Raw genomic sequence first — 19,533 nt, 5'->3', positions numbered from 1 at the left:
CAGACGCTTAACGACTGAGCCACCCAGGCGCCCCACTTTGCAGGACTCTTAATGACCTTATTTACAAAACAACTGATTATGAGGACAGTATTTACTCCTCATACCTGTTCATTCTCCGTCGTTGAGGCATTTGTTCTAGATCTCTCTGCTCTCTTTCTTCTCTTGTCATACCTTTGTAGTTTGAGGTAAGACCAAATATAGGCCGAGACCATTCATCTGTAACAAGGAAAAATCAATTGTTTAGACTAGAAAGTAGCATTTCTGTTACCATTTACTGAAATCATCACACCCTAGTGTGATGTAATATTCCAGGCATTTAGAATATACTTTCCCTAAAGATACCATTATTTCAGGACCATTTTAGGGTAAACACAGCATGTAATACCAGTATCATAACCATCTTCAGCTGATTCAGAAAATTCAGTGTCATAAAGTCATTTAAGCCTCCACTACAGAGGTTTAAAGAAAGTAGTATCTGACTCACTCTGACAGTCAACAGCTAGCTGTGTTGATATTTCATAGACAGCCTAATTTGTAAATTTACTCTACTGAAAACAGAACATCTTCAACTTCTTCTAGCTTCCCATTCTAACCAAAAACAAGCTCACTTATTTCTTGTCAAATGGTCTAAATCTTCAAGAATTGCATTTTAACAGTGCAGCACAGAGTCCAGATTTCATTAAGTCTAAGAAAGCTGCTACAGTGATGTGACCATGAACCAAAGTACAACATGCCCACTGTTTAGTCAGTAAAAGTCCATGGGTGACAACCGATGTTTTTGTTCTCAAACATAATGTAGCGTACTGCTGCATTTAATACACCATCAAAACAAGCAAGAACCTTCACAGACAGAATATTAGGTGTTATCAAATAAGGAAGCAGGGAGTCTCAGGGAGTTTATGTATCTTTACATATATAGCCTACCGACCCCACTATTAGATTCAGAATTACTGTTTACAGTAAGTCATGGGTATTAGTGGGAATATTCTGCCTCTCTCAGATTAGGGCAAAATGAGAGTTGAGAACCACTGCATAAAAGCATTAGAAGTTCATCATATAATAGCGCACTGCAGATTAACAAGATCAAAAACGTAATACTTCTCTGGCTCATAAAAAAAATAAATTTCTCTAAAAAATTTTGATAATCTCAAAAATCAGTAGAAAAATAATTACTGTATTCACATATAGGAGTATTTTTTGATATACTCTTGAGGTTTAAAAAATTCCTTTGCAACATGGAGCACAGGAAGAATTAAGAAGAATGACGAAAACACACAGTTTTCATTCTTAAAACTAAAGGATTTCATAAATGATACAGTAATTGATTAAATTAATTCCAGTTAGACTCCTGGATTTCTCGGTTATCATTAAATAAGAACATGCAAAACACTTTGGAGACCACTATAAAAGTCACAACAATAGCACTAATGGCTAACATTTCTTGAGGTCTTACTATGTGCTAGGTCCTGTGCTTTACATATATCCTCTCATTTAATCTTTATAATTCAAAGTGAACATATCATTATTTTACAGAGGAGGAAACCAAGGCTTAGAGCTTAAATCACTTGCCTAAAGATACTCAGTAAGGTAGATGGTGAATTCAGGATTCGAACCCAGGTATGACTGACTCTATGGCCTGTACACTAACCCCCTCTCTATACATGCTCTTGATCCAGGATTAGAAAACTTTTCACTTGCTATCCTTAATACTGATAGCATACTTAAATATGCTGAGGAACATTTTAAGTCTAAGGCTAAAAAAGCTGGTACCCACAAGAAATTGCCAAAAAAAAATTCTATTCTACTTCATGAACTCATTTTAAATGAATACTGGTAAAAATAATAGTTTGTTTTTATACATACATGTCCTTCTGATATACACAAACACAACAAACAAAAAGCAAAATGTACATACTGATTAATTTCCCTGCCATATCCTTGTTGGACCTTGATTCCTTGGGGTGTTTATAGAGATACATCACTGCTCGTCCAATCCCACTATGCTTCAGGGTCTCCTGGCTCACACTAGGTAGCTGGGGAACACAAACACATACATACACATTAATCACTCAAAAGCTGGGAGTCCTGCCAATCTATTCTAGAGAACCTCCAACACCTGGTTCTTTCACAATAATGAAAATTCCATTTTCAGGATCTGCAGACACTGAACACAAAGATACTCTGTGTTCACACCAAGAGTTGAGAGTTCAGTATTACACCGAGTCAAAGTAAAACTTAACAATGTGGAAAGTGTAAACTAACCATATTCAGAGGTTAGTAGTTTAATGCAAGCATCAGTACAGGCCTCTGAATCAAACAGACCTAAGTCTGAACCCAAGCATAACCATCTGCTAGGTATGTGACCTTGGACAAGTCATTTAACTCCTCTCAGTCTTCATTTCCTCATCTGTAGAATGAAAACAATACACCTACCTTGCAGGTTTGTTGTGAGGAATAAATGAAGCAATACATGTATGAATACCTAGCACATAGGAAGTTCCTTGGGAATTCCTTCAGAAGTTAAGTAGCCTGCCCAAGGTGTCACAGCCACATAAAGGTGGCCCAGCTCAAGATTCACAATCAAGGGCGCCTGGGTGGCTCAGATGGTTAAGCGTCTGCCTTCAGCTCAGGTCATGATCCCAGGGTCCTAGGATTCAGTCCCACATTGGGCTCCCTCCTCAGCAGGAAGCCTGCTTCTCCCTCTGCTTCTGTCTCTCTCTCTCATGAATAAAAAAAAAAAAAGATTCACAATCAAGTTTATCTGAATCTGAAGTTGGTGCCTTTTCTACTTGAAGTGCCTCCCTAAAACATGTCCACTGCTGTATGCTTCATCTCAAATAATAGCAACTCCAAGATCTTTTTCCTTCAATACTATAGTTACATGAAATTTTATAAGGCCTTCCTTTTTATGCTCATTTTATTTGGTATGTTTCTAATAGACATACCGAATGAAACCCCTCTTCTGGCAGACTATGGCAGAGAGAATGTGTACGTACATGGTGACACAGAGGCTGTGACAATACAAACCACATCAGATAATTAATGAAGAACATATACTCATATTATTTGTCTCTAACCTCTTGCAGAATCTTCAACAGCTCCTCTCGAATCTTTAATGCTGGCAAACTCCTATCCGGTAGAGGGGAGAGCCATTCTTTGATGGCAGACATCACACCACTGTCGATAAATGTTTCTTTAAGGTCCTGCCTATAGTTAATTAAAAAAAAAAAAAAAAAAGTCAAGTCTATGAACCTTGGTTCTACCATAGCTTCCTCTGGATTTTCTTATCTATTTAGTGGTATTTCCAAAAACTGCTTCTCAAGTTACTCATATACATTATTTACTGAGTACCTATTCATGTTTCAAAAGCAATATAAAATTTAGTTCCTACTTAAAAAAAAAAAAACAGATTTGACAGGCAAAGATCATTTGTTAAAAACTTGAATTATACAAGATAGGTTAATGCTGATATGAATGGTATAGACAGTAAGAATAAAGAGCTCCAATTATTACAACTAAAAAAAGTTATCTTTAATCTCTCAGAATAGAGAGTCTCAAACTGGCTTAGGTGATAGAGAACCCAGAATTGTGCTATTCTTTGCAGGACACCTAACTTGGTTAGGTTCAAGAGAAATCAGTTGCTCAGGAATATGAGTAAACCAATGAAAGAGGCTAGTATCAAGATCTATCAAAAAAGGTCCTTAACCCAGAAGACCAGTGACATACTTCATGATAAAACTGGTCATATAAGCCTCCTACAATACATGCTTCAAGTAGTCCCCCCAGAATTTGCTCTGGTGCTCAATCACACTAGGAAAAGAGGTGCAATTTTACCAAACTTAAAATAAGAGAGTCGATAAAGAACAAAAGTAGTGGTTTACATGCTTTTCTTTCCTTAGTGTCAGTTTGCTATTTGTTCTGCTCTGTTTGTAACAGGCATCAAAGTTTAAGAAAAATTTGTGAGGGGGCACCTGGGTGGCTCAGTTGGTTAAGCACCAACTCTTGATTTCAGCTCAGGTCATAATCTCAGGGTTGTGAGATCAAGCCCTGCATCAGGCTCCAAGCTGGGCATGGAGCCTGCTTAAGATTCTCTCTCCCTCTGCCCCCACCCACCTCTTAAAAAAAAAAAATTAATTTAATTTAATAAAAAGAAAAATTTGTGAGGAAGTAACATAATTTAGGAAATTCTATTATTTTTCTGTGAATTGACAGACAGCAGTCATTACATGACATCTCTGGAACACCGGTACATAGTTTGAATATTATTCCATTAAAAGGAAAAAACTTTTTCAAGGAAACAGAATACTTACTTCTTAAGGTGCATGACCACAGTAGGTAATAATGTTAATTTTTTCAGTGCTGGCTTTTTTTGATTGTTCAACTGTCTGTCTTCCTATCCAGGAAGAAAAAGATTTTTTAAAAAAAGCAATACTTATTGTTAATAATGAATTGTACCACTATAATTGTAAACTTTAAAATAAAGCAGCAGTGTCTCTGAGTAACAATTTTTTCTACAAGAAAGGATAACTAAAAAATGAACTTTTTGTAGAACCCCAAATTCTATGTCTGTTAATCAAACCCACAAAACTATTAGATTAGCTTAAAAAAATTACTAATTTAGAGTAACAACTATTAATTTAGTTATTACTAAAGAAGAGTTTCAATATTTACTTGCGTGCTTTTTCCTATTTTAATTATAGAAAATGTCAAATTCTACCAAGACAGAAAACAAACTAATATACTATCACATACATTTCCACAATTAAACACCCATGACCAGTCTTATTTCAGCTATGTCTCCAGATACTTTTCCTTTCCCTTCCTTTGAAAGGCCACACAAGTAAGTAAGGAAAGAAAAGAGGAAGCAACCAGTGACCCGTCTCACCTCAGCAGCCTCATTCATCTTGACAATCATGGCACTCACTACATCGTCAGCGTCACTAATAAAAGTACCACCATCACGGTTACGCCTGCGCTTGCCACTCATGCTCTTTTTCCGCTGCAGCATCATCTCAAAATCCGACAGAAAGTCCATACTAAGCAGCAACACAAAATCAAGTGAAATACAAATTCCCTTTTAAATACATATTTCCTTTTGTCACAGTTAAGAACCACCCGCTTTCTTAATTCTACCTCCACGAAATGCTACTTTCTTCCAAAGTGCAAATACTTACAACTTGGCACCTTTGCAGATATCAGACTTCTCTGAACACAGATTCCAACCATCTCAACAAAAGTATGTGAAATTCAGTCAAGTAATATCTTGTAGTTAGAACTCTGCCTCATTGTCCCTGGGACCCCAAAGTCAGCTTTTCTCTCAAAAAATGTATTTTTATTTTATTTTTCAGTAACTCAAGAAGAGCTTACTCAGTGAGGGTAACACCATAGAACCCCACAAATTAAGAAGCTGAGCACAGGGCAAATGAAAGAAAAAGAGTAAGAGTGAATATATTTTCAGACAGAAAATACTATACTGTACTATCGAGAAGTAGAAGGGAAAAAAGTGGAACAGTCTTTGCTACACTTAGTAAGGAACCAAAATAAGAAAAAACAAAGTTTGATAGTTTCTACCTTTACTTTAAAGTACTCTTTAACAAACTCTTTTTTTTATGATCTTTAAAATTTTTTAATTTAAATTCAATTAACATATATTAGTTTCAGAAGTAGAGTTGTGATTCATCAGTCTTATATAACACCAGTGCTCATTACATCACATGCCCTCCTTAATGCCCGTCACCCAGTTACCCTATCCCTCCACCCCCTCCCCTCCAACAACCCTGTTTTTAACAAATTCCTTTTTAAAAAATAAAGCAAACTCACTGTTTTCCTCTCTTTATGTTATCATCAGAATCTGAATCTTCTGCTTCTTTTACCTGTGTTTCACTTTTTTCTTCTTCTAAATCTTCTTGGTTAAAACCCTACAGGCCAGGTAAATTTGCCAGAGTTATCACAACTTCCTTACAGATTTTCTTCGGTATTAACTGCTCTTAATTTTTTTTTTTTTTTGCATTTTTAAAGTAATACATTCACAAAGAACAAAAATTAAATAGGTATCAAAAGGTATACAGCAAAAAAGCTCCCTCCCACCAGGCCGCTAGTGTTACTAGTTTTCTTATGTCTCCTTCCAGAAATAGCCTACATTTACACACATAATTGTACACATATGTATTTCTTTTCCCCTTTTATTATACAAATGGCAGCATACTCTATACACTGGGTACAGTATATACTGGTCTGCACTTTCCACATTTAACAACAGAATATGGAGATCAATTTATATTGGCATAAAGAATCCTCATTCACTTTAAGGCTTTAGACTATTTCACACTAGGACTGCAACCATAATTTGTTTGTATATTTCGCTACTGACACTTAGGTATACATATTTGAAATTTTGTGAAATATTTACTAAACTTTTCATAGAGGTTATACTAATTAACTCTCTCTCCAGCAAAGCATAAGTACACCTGTTTCTCCAACTTCTCACTACTACAGGTTATCAAACATTGATATTTGCCAATCTCTGGACTGAAAACTAAAAGGCATTTTTCTTTATATTCTCTTAAGAGTAAGGGTGGGTATTTTGTTCATGTTTAAAGGTCATTTTTAATTCTTTCTCTATGGAACTCCCAATACCCTATGTCCATTTTCCTGTTGGATCTTTGTCTTATTGGTATGGAAAGTCTCTTTAAAACTCTGGAAAATTAGCCCTTTGTAAGTGACAGGGACTGCACAGTCCTCACATATGTACAGTTTCATTTTGTTTAATGTTTTCTGCATAATTTTTTATTTTTATGTAATTAAAATGGTCACTCTTGGGATGCCTGGGTGGCTCAGTCATTAAGCATCTGCCTTCGGCTCGGGTCATGATCCCAGAGTCCTGGGATCGAGTCCCACATCAGGCTCTCTGCTCCACGGGAAGCCTGCTTCTCCCTCTCCCACTCCCCCTGCTTGTGTTCCCTCTCTCGCTGTGTCTCTCTCTGCCAAATAAATAAATAAAATCTTTAAAAAAAAATGGTCTTTTCTTTATAGCTTCTCCATATTGTACTTAGATCATTCCAATAGTTCACCTAGTATGTCGTTTTTCTCACTGAACTAAACCTTTAATCAAGCTGATGTTAACACTCTAGAAAAACACATTTTATTCTTGTAAAAATGCTGCTGAACTGAGTATGAACTCCATGAGGGCAATGTCCAAACAATCTCTGGCATACAGGCTCCCAAATATTTGCTGAATGAGTTATTCCTATTACTCCTATTTTCCTTAGGTTCACTTTATTTTTCTACCATCTTGAATCAGAATCTAAATTCATCTAGTTTCACTCTCCTTAGTAATTAAAGTACTATTTCTTTTTCAATGCAAGAACTGTCTGACAAGGAAGTCTTAAATTTCTGGGTGACGAGGATATTTTGATTTTGTAATGAATTTCTAATTTCACTGCTCTGCATTCAGAAAATGTTTATACTTTGTAATTTTTGCAAAAGCTTGGTTTAAAATTTATATGGGAATGCGAAAAAAGAAAGCCAAGGCAATCTTGAGGAATAACAAGTTTAGAGGACATAAACCACCAAATATCCACAGTTCTGTATTAATACTGCAAGGATAAAGAGACTAAAAGAACAGACAAGAAACTGCCAAAACAGACTGGAAATTACATAGACACTTCAAAGATGGCACTAGAGAGGAGCAGTAAAGGATGACCTGGGTGAACTGGATATTCCAAATGGGGGAAATATTTTTTTTAAACATTTTAATTTTAAATAACTCTATATACCCAACGTGGGGCTCCAACTTACAGTCCCAAGATGAAGAGCTGCATGCTCCACCAACTGAGCCAACGAGGAACCCCTTGAACTTCTATCTCATACATACCCATTACAGGGGGATTGTACAACTAAATATGAAACAAGCTTCTAGAGGATCATTCAAGAGAGTATCTTTATGACCTTAGGAATAAGCAAAAATTTGTGGGAATTCAGAAAGTTTCACCATAAAGGAAAAGGTGGATAAAGTTGATACATAGTAAAATTAAAAACTTTTGTTCATCACAAGTTAAGTGAAAAGGAAAGCCAAAGAACAGAAAATAATTTTAACTTTTATAATCCCCAATCTTTTCTTTTGTATTCTTATTTGCATTTTGTTTCCAGATTACATAAAAAGAGACTTCTGTGGCTTTTTGGTCTGCTTGTTCTATTGGTTACCTTCCACTCAGATAATAGATTTGTCTATTTCTCTTTGCAGTTCTGTCAATTTTTGTTTGTATATATGTATTTCCGCCATATTAGTATATACATACAATTCTAAAACCTTTTTATCAATATAAAGTGACCCTTTTTTAAAAATATTTATTTATTTGCGCGAGAGAGAATCTCAAGCAGACTCTGCGCTGAGCACGGAGCCGGGGGGGGGGGGGGGGGGGGGCGCAATCTCATGATTGTGAGATCATAACCTGAGCCGAAACCAAGAGTCGGACGCTTAACCAACTGTGCCACCCAAGCACCCCTTAAGTGACCCTCTTTATCTCAAATGTTTTTCTGCCTCAAAGTCTCATATTCATATAGCTGTGCCAGTTTTTTGATTAGTGTTCACACACAGTATCTTTTTCCATCCTTTTATTTCCACCTTTTCTTTATCTTCTTTCAGAAGAATCATGAAATGAGTAAACAGTTACATTTTAAAATCCAATCTGACCATCTTTGTCCTTTAATTAGAGCACTTGATACATTTCAATTTAATGTAATCTGAGATATTATCAAAGCTTAAATCTGCTATCTTACCATATACTACTTTCTAATTATTCCCTGTTCTATACCTCTTTCTTTTTCTCTTGCCTTCTTTTGGACTGATAGCTTTTATTTATTTTTTAAAGATTGTATTTATTTGACAGAGAGAGACAGCGGGAGAGGGAACACAAAGGGGGGGGAGAGTGAGAGGGAGAAGCAGGCTTCCCACTGAACAGGGAGCCCAACACAGGGCTTGATCCCAGGACCTTCGGATCATGACCTGAGCTGAAGGCAGACGCTTAACGACTGAGCCACTCAGGCACCAACCCCCCCCCCCCTTTTTTTGGATTAATAGCTTTTATTATTTTGTTTTTCCCCTCTACTAGTTGCAGGCTACATATTCCCATTGTCTTTTCAGTGGCCACTTTAGAGATTACAATGCAAAGCCTACTAATGTCCTTTCACACACATTTGCAAAGACCATGTATACTCCCAATTTGTTACTACTGTCATGTTTTAACTCTATACGTATTTCAATCCACACCAGACATGACTTTTTTTTTGTAGCATCAATACTCATTTAGACTTACCCACATTACTTTTGTTGCTTTCTTCTTCCTAAATCCCTGATTTTCTACCTGAGATTTTCTTTCTGCCTTTAAGACTATCTCTATCAACTGGTATACTGGTAACATGAATTAGGAGGAAATCTTCATTCCTGACAAGTATTTTTGCTGAATGTAACAGAACACTAAGTTCGCAGTTACTGGATTCTATGGTTTCTATTAAGAAGTCAGCTGTTAATCTGATTTTGCCTCTCTGAATGTAGTATTTCCCCCCCGTGGCTACTTTTAAGATTTCCCTGTCTTCTCTGGCTTCTTGCAAATTTACTATGATGTATTTAGGTATAGATTTTCACTGTATCATTGCATTTATCCTGCTTATAATTTGTACAACTTCTAGAAACTCTCGCTTTACATATCATTTCTTTAAATGCTTCTGCTGCATGTATTTTTCCCTCTCCTGAGATTCCAATTCACTGTGTTAAACCTTCTCATGTATAATTTACATTTTATTTTTACATACTTCAATTCTTCATTCTAAATAGCTCCTTCTAACCTATCTTCCAGTTCACTCATTTTCTTTTTGAATAAATCTAATCTGTTGTTAAACTCACCCACCAAATTTTTAATTTGTTACTGTAATTTTACAGTTCCAGAATTTCTAATTGGTTCTCTTCCAAATCTACCTTTTTAAAAAATTGTCTGCTCTGGGGCACCTGCCTGGCTCAGTTGGTAGACCATGCAACTCCTGATCTCAGGGTTGTGAGTTCAAGCCCCATGCTGGGTACAGAGATTACTTAAAAATAAAATCTTAAAATTTTTTTTAAATTAAAAAAAAAAAATTGTTTGCTCTGACAAAATTTCTCATCTTTCATCTCCCTTAAAGTTTTTTTGTTTTTTAAGGAAATATCTAAAATTACTGAATCTAGAACCTTTAGGTCTGTTTCTATTATCTGTTGTCACTATTGTTTCTTTTTAATGTTACCTATGATTGTGTACCACACTGTGTATCTGATACAGATACAATACAATCCCCCAAAATCATGCAATTAGGCAGGTATTACCTCTCATTACAATCTGAGGCCTGTGATAACCTTTGTCCTAAAGGGATTTGTTTGCATACACCAGGTGCCTGAGAGCACTAGCCAATGAGTAAAGAGACACTGTGATCGAATCTCTGGGACTGAGGTTCTCTGGGTTGTTAGAAGACTCAAAACTGGCCTAAAATCTGAGCAAAGACTATTATCACTTCCACATCCTTAATCCAAGGAGTCCTAATTCAGAGCATGAGGTTTTCAGGGTCTCCTAAAGCTCTGACCTTCAAATTTTGTCTCTTGAGCCCTGAGGCTGTCAAAAATATGACCAGCCTCTCAGCCTAAACAGGCAAACATTCCAGAAAAAGCAGTTCTAAATGCTGAGCTTACCTCTTTAGATATCTGTCTGTTGCTGGGGTTTGGCTTAGTCATTCTTTGCTACCTTGTTCCTCTGCTGATGAGATTTTTAAACCTTTTGTCTGGCTTTTCTAGTTGTCGTTAGCAGAAGGGTTGGTCCAAATTACCTAGCCTGCCATTGCTAGAATTCCAAGTTTCATAAGTATTGTGAATCTTTCCCTTTAGCATTATAATGTACCTTTCATCATTTCTTAGTATGTCCCCCCAATTAATTCAATTTTGCCTTTTATGCCTTTGTATACACTTTTATTTCATTTTCTGAATCCTCTGTTCTAGATTTTTCTACTGAATACATTATAATTGTTTATTTCTACTTATTGGAATTACCTATTTGGGAACCACTGCCACAGAAACAAAAAAGCACAGTCAAAGAGGAAATATCTCCCTTATACTTACTGTAAATTCTTCTTCCTCTTCATCGCCAGATTCTCCAAATATGTCTGCAATAAGATTTCTAGAAGAGAAGGAAATCATTTGCTTTCTTCTCATTTGCACAGGAACTATAAAATCTTTTTCTAACAAGGTACAATTTATGTATAGTAAAATGTGCAGATCTTAAGCATCCATTTCAGTGGGTTTTGAGAAAAGTACACATTCATGTAACCATTACCCTAATCAAAATATAGGACAATTTGATCTCCCCAGAGAGTTCAGTTGTGGCCCTTTCTAGGCAGTCCCCTACAGGAGCATCCTAGAGCCAACCACCATTCTGATTTCCATCACTGCAGATTAATTCTGCCTACTCCTGAACTTCACATCAGTAGAATCAGACACGTCCTCTTCGCTTCTTTCACTTAATACTGCTGAGATTCATCTATGTTATAGTGTGCAGCAATAGTTCAGGATTCCTGAATCCCCCAAAATCATGCAATTAGGCAGGTATTACCTCTCATTACGAAATTTTAATACAAGTTTAAAAAACTTAAAAGACAAACCCCTCTCTACCACCTCATATGAACCCTTGAAAACTCATGTTATACTGTCACTTACTCTTCTTCATTCCCCGACTCACTATCACTCCCAAACAGATCCTTCTCTTCATTTTTCTTATCAGACAACTCTTCTTTCCCTACTTCTTCTTCACTGTCAGATGCTAGAGTCTTCTCTCTTTTGCCTGATTTGTCTGATATAACATCACTGTCAGAGTCATCTGCATCAGAGACAACACGACTCTTCTTTGCTGTCAAAAAAGGTGGAAAATATCATTAATCTTATTCATCATGGTCATGGTATTACTAAGAGGAACAGGTGCTTTAAAATGGCAATACTCGGCAAAAATCAAAGGGCTCCTAACACACAGCTTAGAATAATTAAAAAATAAACAAATAACCAGGGGCACCTGGCTGTCTCAATCAGAGCATGTGACTCTTGATCTCCAGGTCGTGAGTTTGAGCCCACACTGGGTATAGAGATGACTTAAATAAAAACTTATTAAAAAAATAATAACTAAAAGGTTCAGAGTCATCTTATAATTGTTATTGTTTAGGAAAAAGTGACTGGAAATTGAAGAACAAAATCATATTAAAAATGGACACCAATAGCTACCTCTCCTTTGGTGGAATGGCAAAAATAAGACTACACTGATGTACAGAATTAGAGTCCCTTCTATTCTGCCGAGTATTAGCAGAACTGAAAAGGCTTAGATACACTTTTGTGGAATCCCCATATTCCCCCATCATTGCTGGTCAGTTTGGAATTTCTTATCTCCCTTAGTAAACCGGATGGCACATGTGTGATGGTCTTTTTCCTTCTTCTGTAACAACTGTCAGGTTATAAGGGAATAGGTCTCCCCACCCTACCAAGGAAGTTTCATTAAAAACTAATCAAGTAAAAATTATTATCCATGAAAACAGGGTCCCAGGTAACAAAGACTAGAACATGCTACAGAGACAGAAAGTCTCTAAATACAGTCCCCCTCACAAATTTCCTCGTATTTGGGTATTCAACCATGTTTCACAAAAGACAGGTACCCAAAAAGACTTGGGAACGTAGTCACTATCTAGATGGAAACTAGTGCACTGACTGTCACACCTGCAGCTAACTCTGGATACAGCTGGGTTTTCATGTAAACATATTTCTTTGAAATATTACCCTTCCCCCACAAAAAAACTAAACCTTTCATATTCCCATTGAAACTCCATTTAGTTTACTATTTTGAACTAGTCAGATCTTAATACTCCTAGAACAACTCAAAGCAAATTTAATACTAAGATCAGCCACTGAAAACCAAGCAGAACTAGTGTCCTGGTAATATTTTAGAAGATAAGTTGAATGAGAGAATATAGATTTAACATTTCAGAAACACTGCTTCAGTTACAAGCTGAGACAATAATTAAAACTATGCATAAACAGTCCAAAACAATTCCTTACATGCTTTCTCTTCATCTTCACTGTCAGAAAGTACAGCAGCTTTTCGCTTCGCTACTTTCTCCTCCTCCCCCACCTTTTCTTCATCTTCATCACTGTCAATTTTTGGCCTTTTGGGTTCTTCTTCCTCGCTGTCAGAACTCTGGATCCTTTTTCTGTCTACATGGCTATCTGGATGAAAGGAGTCATTTTGCATTTCTGTATCCTCTCCCTTATTCTCCCCATCACTGTCATCATCTGACTCTGGCTTCTGTTTGTGTCTGGAGGCATCCTCAGTTTCAGAATCACTGGCAGGTCCCTTCTGAGGCTCCTCACTCTCAGAGTCACTGACTCGGGGCTTGGGAAGCTCCTCATTTTCTGAATCACTGGCCTGGTTCCTTGGGGGGTCCTCACTTTCTGAATCGCTAATCCGGGGTTTGGGAAGCTCCTCATTTTCTGAGTCACTGGCTTGATGCCTTGGGGGACCCTCACTTTCTGAGTCACTGATACGGGGTTTGGGAAGCTCCTCATTTTCTGAGTCACTGGCTTGGTGCCTTGGCGGGTCCTCACTTTCTGAGTCACTGATACGGGGTTTGGGAAGCTCTTCATTTTCAGAGTCACTGGCCTGAGTCCTCTGAGGCTCCTCACTTTCCGAGTCACTGACCCGAGGCTTAGGAAGCTCCTCACTTTCAGAATCACTAATTCGAGGTTTGGGAAGCTCCTCGTTTTCAGAATCACTGGCTTGGTGCCGTGGAGGTTCCTCACTTTCAGAGTCACTGATCTGAGGTTTTAGAGCATCCTCTGTTTCAGAGTCACTGGCAGGACTTTTGGGGAGCTCTTCCATTTCTGAATCACTGGCAGGATGCTTTCTAACGTCTTCATTTTCTGAGTCACTTGCATGCCCATTAAGAAGTTCCTCATTTTCAGAGTCACTGGCAGGTAACTTCCTGGTCTCCTCACTCTCAGAGTCACTCCCATGCTGATTAGTGTCCTCATTTTCAGAATCACTTGGAGGGGGCTCTGCGTGCTCTTCAGATTCAGAGTCACTGTCCTTCTGCCTTTGAAGCTCCTCACTTTCAGAGTCACTGGCATTAAGATTTGAGGGGTCATCATTCTCAGAATCTGTCACATGGTGCCTTTTGTTGAGGCCATCCTCTCGATCACTAGGTTCATTCTGAAAAATCAAGGGTGAAAAAATTAGGAAAGTGCAAAAATTTTTGGTAGTGAAATGTTAAAATTTCTCAACAATTTTTTAAAATGTAGGAATATGCACACTTCAATATAAAATTGTTGTTTTATACTTATATGGAAACATGCCACTTTAAAAAAGATCATCTACCTGTAAAACGGCTAACATGGTTTGGATTCCAAAATGGGAAAAGATAACCAATCTTCACCAAAACAAATCTGTAAAGTATATCCCCAGATTATTATATAGGAGACTTGTATCTTGAAGAGCTGCACTCAAAAACAAAAACAAAACTCTAATGTTCTCATATAATTCTAGCTCCTAAATATATTTTTCAAAGAAATACAAGCAAAGAGGTGCCCAAGTTCTTTTTAAAAGAAACATTCTTGGGTTTTATAAAGTTAAAATTATTTTAAGGAAAAGAACTATGAAACTGTAAGGCCAAATGATATACGGGACACATTCTCCCAGGCAAATCTAAACAAACAAGGAGAGGGATAGCTCACATGTACTAAGTACCTATTAAGAGCCCAATGCCGTTAGGCTCTCTCCTGTTAGTTCATTTACTCCTCATAACAGTACTTTTCATGATAACAAAACTGAGGCTTAGAGCAGTCTCAGTCATACATCTAATAACCCTGGGACAAAAGTTTAAGTTTGAGGGAAATTAGTTGACCCTTCAACAACATGGGAGGGGAGAATCTTTAGGGGCACTGACCGCCCCCCCCACACAGTTGAAAATCATGTATAACTACTGACTTCCCAAAAACTGACTACAGTCAGCCTCCTGCTGACTGGAAGCCTTACCAATAACATAACGTGTCAACTAACACATATTTTGTATGTTATATGTATTATATACTATATTCTTACAATAAAGCTAGAGAAGAATGCTATTAAGAAATGTATTTTCTGTATACAGAAAATACATTATACAGAAAATACATTTACAGTACTGTACTGTATTTATTGGAAAAAAAATCCACATATAAGTAGGCCTGTGCAGTTCAAACCCACATTGTTCAAGGGCCGACTATACTTTAAAGTGAGGAATAATTAACTCAACAAGCTATGTGCAAGTGCTGGGAGTTAAGGATGAACATGTCTCAATGCCTGATCCTAAGAAGCTGCTTTCTAATGAGCCAGACAAATGTATCATTAACAACATAAACTAATATGCACTATCATGAAAGTATGCATGTTATTTTGAAAGCCTAAAGGAAGTGATCTATATGAGACTGAGCTATAAAAGGTGTGTAGACAACAGGTATTTGCAACTAGTTTGGAATAAAAGAGTTAAAAAAAATTAACAAAATTATTGAGGAGGGAAGGTGGGACATACAGGCACCAGAAGAGGAACTAAAGCAGGAGGCAAAAGGGAAAATTGTAACTGGTTTTTGGAATGCTGTCCATGACACACCCATAACATAATTCTAACAGCATGTTCGTGTGTGGCTCAATTTACTTTTACTGCAAACAACAGAAACCATCTCTGGCTATCTTCAGAAAAAAGAACAATATTCCCAGAATCAAAGTGGAATGAATGACTAAAGACTCAGAAAGGGTAGGAACCAAGGCAGCTCAGAGTTTAGAAAAAGGAACTCAAGGACCTTTCTACTAGAGCAATATCAATACCATGACTCACTCTAACCATGCTAAATTTCTGTGTCTAGGATCTAAATTTTAAACTCCCAAGACAGGTGATCTAACTGGCCAGAGCAGTATCAGATGTCGTGACTCAGTATTCACTGGGTTATACAACCAGAGCATGGACAGAGCACTGGGAGCCACTGCCAGAGAGGGAGAGATATCATGAACTAGACAGTCATCCCAAAACTTATCTGCTATATTCTACCCTGGATTTCCAGACACATGGTGTATACACTCTAAAACAAGCAACCATGGTGCGCCTGGGTGGCTCAGGAGGTTAAGCGTCTGCCTTAGGCTCAGGTCATGATCCCAGGGTCCTGGGGATCCAGCCCCTTGTCGAGCTCCCACTCAGCGGGGACTCTCCTTCTTCTCCCTCCCCCCTCTTGCTCTCTCTCTCAAATAAATAAATAAATCTTTAAAAATAAATAAGTAAATAAAACAAGCAACCATGACAAAGACATTACATATGGTCAGGATTGTGAAACTTAGGAAATTCTCATCAATTTTTGAGGAATTTCATAAAAACTGGGTATCTATTCATTATGTGTGATATGGTTAAGACAAAAAGGTAAGAAATCACTGCTAAGCACACTAAGAAAGTGCTAGTCAACAGACTCAAGTTGAAGAATGCACTTAGGCCGTGACATCACAGGATTCAGGAAAAGAGTATATCAGAAGTCATACAGTTACACTTAAAAGTTATCAGAATATTCAAAATTTTTAGGCTGGTTTCAACAATTAGTTTAAACTGCAAACTTAAAAAACCCAAAATACAGTTTTTAAAAACTCAGATATGAGTATAACAAATCAATTGTAGGAACTGCCATTTAAATGCCATGTTCTTAATTTTAAAAATTCCCTAATTGTTAACTGTCAAAGAAACTGACCACTCTGAGGTTTTTTAGAATCTTTAAAAATGTCTATAATGCCTCACACCTCCCTCTTATAATCGTTCACATTGTAGATACAAATAAATACTGGTTACCCATTAAGGAATGATCTGGTTGTTTGGCTCAGCATACAAACAGAAACCACACTCCATATGGACCAGGGCCACAATACACGCACTCAGAGATGATTAACATTTAAGAGTTACAAAGTAAATAATAAAACTGACATAAAGCAAATATTAATTTGTAAATTTCAAAGTGTATAAATGTCAAATAGAAATCCTTGTAAAGAACCAAACTCAGGATACTTGTTTCTTCCTTATCCATTAGAAGAGTCAAACAAAACTGTTGAACTTGCATACTAACCTACCATTATAAATTGGTAACACATTCAATGCCAAGTCACACAGTTAAATGCCATGAAGACATTTCTACAGATTTTCAAAAACATGTTTCACTGGACCTTAGTTCCAGAAGATGTATTTGAAAACCTCATCTTGGAAGTTATCAATACGTATCATTTTTACTAGCATATGAAAGAATCTAAGAAATCCAGCAACAAAATTACATAATGCTATTATACATAATGCTGTTTATCCGGTGTAGCTCCTGGAGTGGACTTTGAGAAACTCCCAATTTTACAGCAAGCATACACATAATAAAACGAAGCTATTATACAAGCATCCTTTGTCAAAAGCTGGTTGACCTTAAATCAGATAGTCAAAAATAAAAGCACTCCTGATGAGTAGTAGAAAATGCAAATTGCACACAAAGCTTAAGAGTTCATAATGATGAAGCAAACTCCTACTCCTGCCTACTACCTCTCCAGACTCATTTCTGCCCTCTCTCCAGTATCAACCCTGTGCACTGCACCAGCAGTTCCCAAACTTCCCAAATGATTCTATCTGCATTAGAATCATTTGGGGAGCTACTGATGAAAAAGCTCCAGATATAAATCCAGTAAGTTTGAAGAAGAGGTCACAGAATCTACATTTTGACATCTAATCCAAGTGACTCTAACCACACATTAAAATTCTACTGCAGACACATGGAACTACTACTTCATTACCTCCATACCTTTACAAATGCTGTTCCTTTTGCCTCGAATATCTTTCCCCCATCTTGTCATTTTCATACCTCAAAACTGGGCAAAAATGGCCTCTTCCTGAGGCCTCTCTTCCATTTTCCTCTCTAGACAGAATGGATTGTGTACAACATAACGTTAACAGTTAACAACACAGACTCTACAATTGGAAAGATCTGGGGTCCAAACCCTAGCTCAGCCACCTTCTATTGTCATCTAGGAAAATTTTCTTATTTCTCTAAGCCTCAGTGTTCTCAATCTCATGGAGTTAGGGACAGTATCAATACCTTAGAGGGATGTTTTGAGGATCAAATGTATGAAAAGTAGTTAGCACAGTGCCTGTGAACACTCAATAAATGCTATTAGCCATTCGTAACAAAATATCTTATTATTAATTAATTGCAAAACATTAACCCTTTAAGACTCAGCTCAAACACATCATCTGAAAAGGCTGAGCTGGTTCACCACTCCTTCATACCCCCATAGCATCCTGTACCTCTACCTCACTGAAAGGTGATGTTTTTTTTTTTTTAATTTTATTTATTTATTTGACAGAGAGATAGAGAGAGAGCACAAGCAGGGGGAGCAGCCGGCAGAGGGAGAGGAAGAAGCAGGCTCTCCGCTGAGCAGGGAGCCCAATGCAGGGCTCGATCCCAGGACCCTGGGATCATGACCTGAGCCACCTAGGCGCCCCAAAAGGTGATATTTACACAATTATCTTTATAATACACTGACCTTAAGATCAGAGACCATTTTTAAAAAAATGTATCTTTTACCTTTAGTATACAGAAGACACTTAAATTCACCAAAATGAAACAAAACCCCGTAAGACAATGCTTAACGGCAAAGAACCAACACAAAATAACATTTTCTCCTCAATTTGGTAGACTCAATGGCAAAGCCTGAGACCTAACACAAAGAAAAGAAAGTGTAGATGGAACCAAAAGAACTGGCAAGAAATAGGGTAAACAAGGACAGCAGTGCCAAAGAATACTCTAGTTGCTCTAATGTAGTCTCCATAGGAATGCTTCCCTTATATTAGGACAAACTCTTTGTGGAAAGATCCAAACAAGAGCAGACTGCAATTCAAAAGGAGGCTGGGCTAATGGGACTGTCCCCAACTTCAACAGTAGATGGATGTAGGCCCACTCTGCTTTGCCTACCATTAGAAAACAATGAGAAGCCAGGCTCCATTTCCAAACAACCTCTATGTCAATGGTCCCACATACTATTTTCTTGTGTGAGACCCTCTTCTACCTTCTACACAGATGAAATCTACAGGCTTCTGGATTTTAAAATACATATTTCCTTCAATATATTTTCCATGAAACAAAAACCATAAACCACAAAGCTAATTTCATGCTGTCCAAGAAAATATTCAAGTGAAACAAAAATTAGAACTGGCAACTAGTTATAACCAGATCACATTTGTATTCAAACTGCTTTATTAAAAATGTATGGTTTTGGTGATAACTATTGAAAAATATTTTTTTAAAAGCTTTCCCCTTTTCACTATCTGCCTGACCACAAAAGATATGTGAAGATTCTGAGTTTTCAACATGCTCTATAAACAACAAATACATCTGATGAAAATCCCACTGATGTTTATATCCCTTTTAGGAACCTAGTCAAAAAG

General features: G+C 37.2%; 1 protein-coding gene across 3 annotated transcripts in view; it reads right to left on the bottom strand.

Annotated features, from left to right (window-relative positions):
• Positions 1-19,533, bottom strand: part of IWS1 (interacts with SUPT6H, CTD assembly factor 1) — a 42,780-nt gene that overhangs the window by 8,997 nt on the left and 14,250 nt on the right. For all 3 annotated transcript variants that reach the window (XM_027590396.2, XM_027590394.2, XM_027590395.2), the window contains exons 3-11: positions 13,109-14,258; positions 11,729-11,918; positions 11,135-11,192; positions 5,821-5,918; positions 4,886-5,036; positions 4,311-4,393; positions 3,078-3,207; positions 1,916-2,033; positions 105-216 (exon numbers count right to left, since the gene is read on the bottom strand). In XM_027590396.2, the coding sequence (XP_027446197.1) occupies positions 105-216; positions 1,916-2,033; positions 3,078-3,207; positions 4,311-4,393; positions 4,886-5,036; positions 5,821-5,918; positions 11,135-11,192; positions 11,729-11,918; positions 13,109-14,258 (2,090 nt within the window). The remainder of the gene's footprint in view (positions 1-104; positions 217-1,915; positions 2,034-3,077; positions 3,208-4,310; positions 4,394-4,885; positions 5,037-5,820; positions 5,919-11,134; positions 11,193-11,728; positions 11,919-13,108; positions 14,259-19,533) is intronic.

Source organism: Zalophus californianus, chromosome 3, assembly GCF_009762305.2.
Source record: "Zalophus californianus isolate mZalCal1 chromosome 3, mZalCal1.pri.v2, whole genome shotgun sequence".
Taxonomy (NCBI): domain Eukaryota; kingdom Metazoa; phylum Chordata; class Mammalia; order Carnivora; family Otariidae; genus Zalophus; species Zalophus californianus.
This window is presented reverse-complemented; position numbering and strand designations above follow the sequence as displayed.